Source organism: Cyprinus carpio, chromosome B16, assembly GCF_018340385.1.
Source record: "Cyprinus carpio isolate SPL01 chromosome B16, ASM1834038v1, whole genome shotgun sequence".
Lineage (NCBI taxonomy): Eukaryota > Metazoa > Chordata > Actinopteri > Cypriniformes > Cyprinidae > Cyprinus > Cyprinus carpio.
In genome coordinates this window covers 29,692,531-29,695,854 of record NC_056612.1, presented here as the reverse complement: position 1 = coordinate 29,695,854, position 3,324 = coordinate 29,692,531, and the positions used below count along the sequence as shown (strand labels likewise).

Here is a 3,324-nt window from a genome sequence, read left to right as displayed (position 1 = left end):
TCCTCCGTGTCGTCAATGATAATCACTATCATGATGATGATGATGATGATGAGGGATGATGATGATGATGATGATGATGATGATGATGATGATGCCATGGCAACAGACCTGCACGCGCTCACACATTGATTTCATATTTATTTAATAGCACGTTCGTCCTTCCGAGACGGAATCCGACGCTGCGAGGGCGTGAAGTTCAACAAGTGACAGCGATGAACGCGAAGGAGCGAGGCGACGCGACGCGCGCTGGATAAGCGCCTGATTAACGCGCGTTTCAGAAAGAATCCCTCAGCTGCGGCGCGTTTCTCATCCGATTCTCCTGTTGAGCATCAGATGATGATGATGCGCCTTCACGTGTCTGACTGACCTGGGTGTGTGTGTGTGTGTGTGATCGTTTTTATATAAGCGCGTCTGTTGAGCGCGACACATCACCGTGACAACCAGAGGCGGGGATCACCGAATCACGGAGATGCTGGCCGGTGTCGGTGCGCCTCGGAGCGCCTGGGCCTCAAGGACACGGAGAGATGAGGAGAAATGACGGACGGCGCGTGAAGACGAGCGCGTCAAGGACGAACGGAGCGTCAATTCAAGGGTGTTCGAACGCGATGAGGAGATGTCGGAGGGCGCGGCGGGGCGAGGCGTCCTCTGGAGGAAGCGTGAAGGAGAATCCGTCGCGCTGAGGTCAAATCGACTGCTAGCTCTTACCGACCAAACAGAGAACAAACAGACCTTTATCTAACAGAAAAAAAACAAAAAACATGTCTGTGTGTTTTTTTTTTTTTTTTTTGCGCGTGTGTGCGCGCGCTAGCATGGATGGTGGCACCGGGGCTTCCGCGCGGAACGGAGACTCTAAACGGCGCAATAAGAGCAGCCTGCCGTCTCCCGGTTACCGTCTCTCCCAGGCGTCTCTGGAGGGCGACCGCCGCCTTTCCATCATGAGCTCCACGCGTGACACCGGCCCGTTTCGACCGGGCACCACCTCCGGAACCCCGACCACCCCTCAGCCGCACGCCGGTTCCGCGCCGCCCTCCGTGCAGCGCTCCGTGGGCTTCGCCTCCCGAGCCGCGCTGGCATCCTCCTCCTCCTCCGGCACCGGGATGGTAGTGGTCGCCGCCGGACCCGAGACCACCACCACCACCACGGCGGCCGGGACCCCGGAGGCCGGACCGGGGCTGGACGGTGAGGATTACAGCTACTCGAACCAGTCCACCTTCATCCAGAGGCAGTTCGGAGCCATGCTGCAGCCCGGCGTCAACAAGTTCTCGCTCCGCATGCTGGGCAGCCACAAGGCCGTGGCTCTGGAGCAGGAGAGGCTCAGATCGGCCGGAGCCTGGATCATACATCCCTACAGCGACTTCAGGTGCACATTTCAACAATTTAAATCAACTTAAAAGAAATAACTTATAGGGACATAAATATGATAGATGCAGTTATATACATGTACAAAATCATGGACCAGTGACATGCAACAGGTCTTTACTATATTAAGCAAATCACTCAGTACTTATGGGTATAAATAACGGCGTCTCCTCCATATGTGACAGAGGACAAAGCACAGTACTTTTTTAGCTCGCAGTTCAGCCCTCTTTCTGGGCATCCCGAGTTGTTGAAGCCCTCTTACAACCAGCCTGTGTGTGTGTCCTAAGCTGCCAAATATAAAAACAAGTAATCAGCCTCGATAACCTATTTCTGAAATGGTATTTAGGAGTGATTGATATTTAATGATTTTAGTCATGAACGCTTCCTCCGTACTAGAGGCAAAGGTGCATGCAGCACCTCGCTACACTCCTCATTAATCACAATAACATCTGCTGTGTTAGCAGACAAACGAGAAAAGATTTCAGAGTTACTGTTGAGATACTGAAACATGGATGAATTCTTACTAAAGGTGGTAAATGGTTTGATATGTCTTTCACTATTCTGTCGTGGCCTGCTGTGTACATTCTCTTGTAAACATGACAGCTGTTCAGGATGTGTGGCAATGTTTGTGTGATCTGTTCTGAAGTGTGATGCAGACAGTGAGTTGTAGGAAACCAGACAGAAAGGTTGAGTCTAGGAGGAAGAACTTGTAATCTGGCTTTTACTGTAATAATAACAATGTCCTCGCTGAGTGCAGTATTCTTGAGAAATGAGCGATCAGCAGAGGGAAGACATGCAAGTTCTCCCTGAAGGTTCAGTGTTGATTTTGGTGATACTGATGTAAATCTATGAGAGTTCACCGGGCACACACACTCTCTCTCTCTCTCTCTCTCTCTCTCTCTCTCTCTCTCTCTCTCTCTCACACACACACACACACACACACACACACACACAAACTGTCTGTTTGCACCTGTGATTCAGTCACTAGTTCAGTCAGGTTACTGGACTGGTCAAAATTTGGAGTCAAAAGTTTGGAAAAATTTGGTGATGTTTTTAAAATAAGTCTCTTCTGCTCACCAAGGCTGCATTTATTTGATTAAAATACTGTAAAAACAGTGAAATATTATTATAATGTAAAATAGCTGTTTTCTGTGTGAATCTCTGTTAAACTGTAATGTATTTCTGTGATGTGCAGCTGTATTTTCAGCATCATTACTCCAGTCTTCAGTGTCACATGATCTTCAGAAATCATTCAACCAATATGATGATTTGCTGCTCAAGAAACATTTCTGATTATTATCAATGTTGAAAACAGTTGTGCTGCACAATATTTTTGTGGAAACAGTGATACATTTTATTTTTCAGGATTCACAGATGAATAGAAAGTGTGTTTCAGTGATCAGATCACAGTGTTTTGTACGTGATTCACACCTGTCTGTCTCTGAACAGATGTTGATGTCAGCTGGAAACAGATGGAGAGACTAAATTAGTCAGACAGATATTAATGCTTATACTTGAGATTAGATGCAGTGTGTTCGCTTACAGGCTGAAGCTGCTGATCTTTTCTTTGGTTTGGACCCAAACTGTAGAGTGAGGTGATTGTCTGCATGTGGACCCCTGCTGCCTGACTCTTCTGTTATTCAATCAAACCTGACACTCTAAATATAGCTGCAGTTTCCCGCTGGAGAATTCCCACAAACACTCTCTGAGCACCGGCTCTCAGACAACAGACAACATCCACTGGATCCCGGGGGTCACTAAGGCATTGGTTGGTGGTTGCTAAGATGTTGCTAGGTGGTTGCTAGGGAGGTCACACACGTGTGCTGCAGGTGTGATTAATGTTGCGTGTTCCAGCAGACAGACAGTAGAACGACATCTGAATATGCATATGAGCACAATTAGTCTGTCTGCTATCAGAAATGAGCATGGATCAAATATTCATAATGTGATGCATAATTCATCCAA

General features: G+C 47.7%; 1 protein-coding gene across 1 annotated transcript; it reads left to right on the top strand.

Moving 5' to 3' along the window:
- The first annotated feature begins 792 nt into the window (after positions 1-792).
- Positions 793-1,391, top strand: LOC122139934 (potassium/sodium hyperpolarization-activated cyclic nucleotide-gated channel 2-like). The gene has a single exon (XM_042740304.1). The coding sequence runs from the start codon at positions 810-812 to the stop codon at positions 1,389-1,391; it is 582 nt and encodes a 193-aa protein (XP_042596238.1). The 5' UTR covers positions 793-809.
- The last annotated feature ends 1,933 nt before the right edge of the window (positions 1,392-3,324 follow it).

Bases quoted from the DNA above. Each gene is read 5' to 3' on its own strand.
- LOC122139934 (XM_042740304.1), top strand. From the start codon at position 810: ATGGATGGTGGCACCGGGGCTTCCGCGCGGAACGGAGACTCTAAACGG.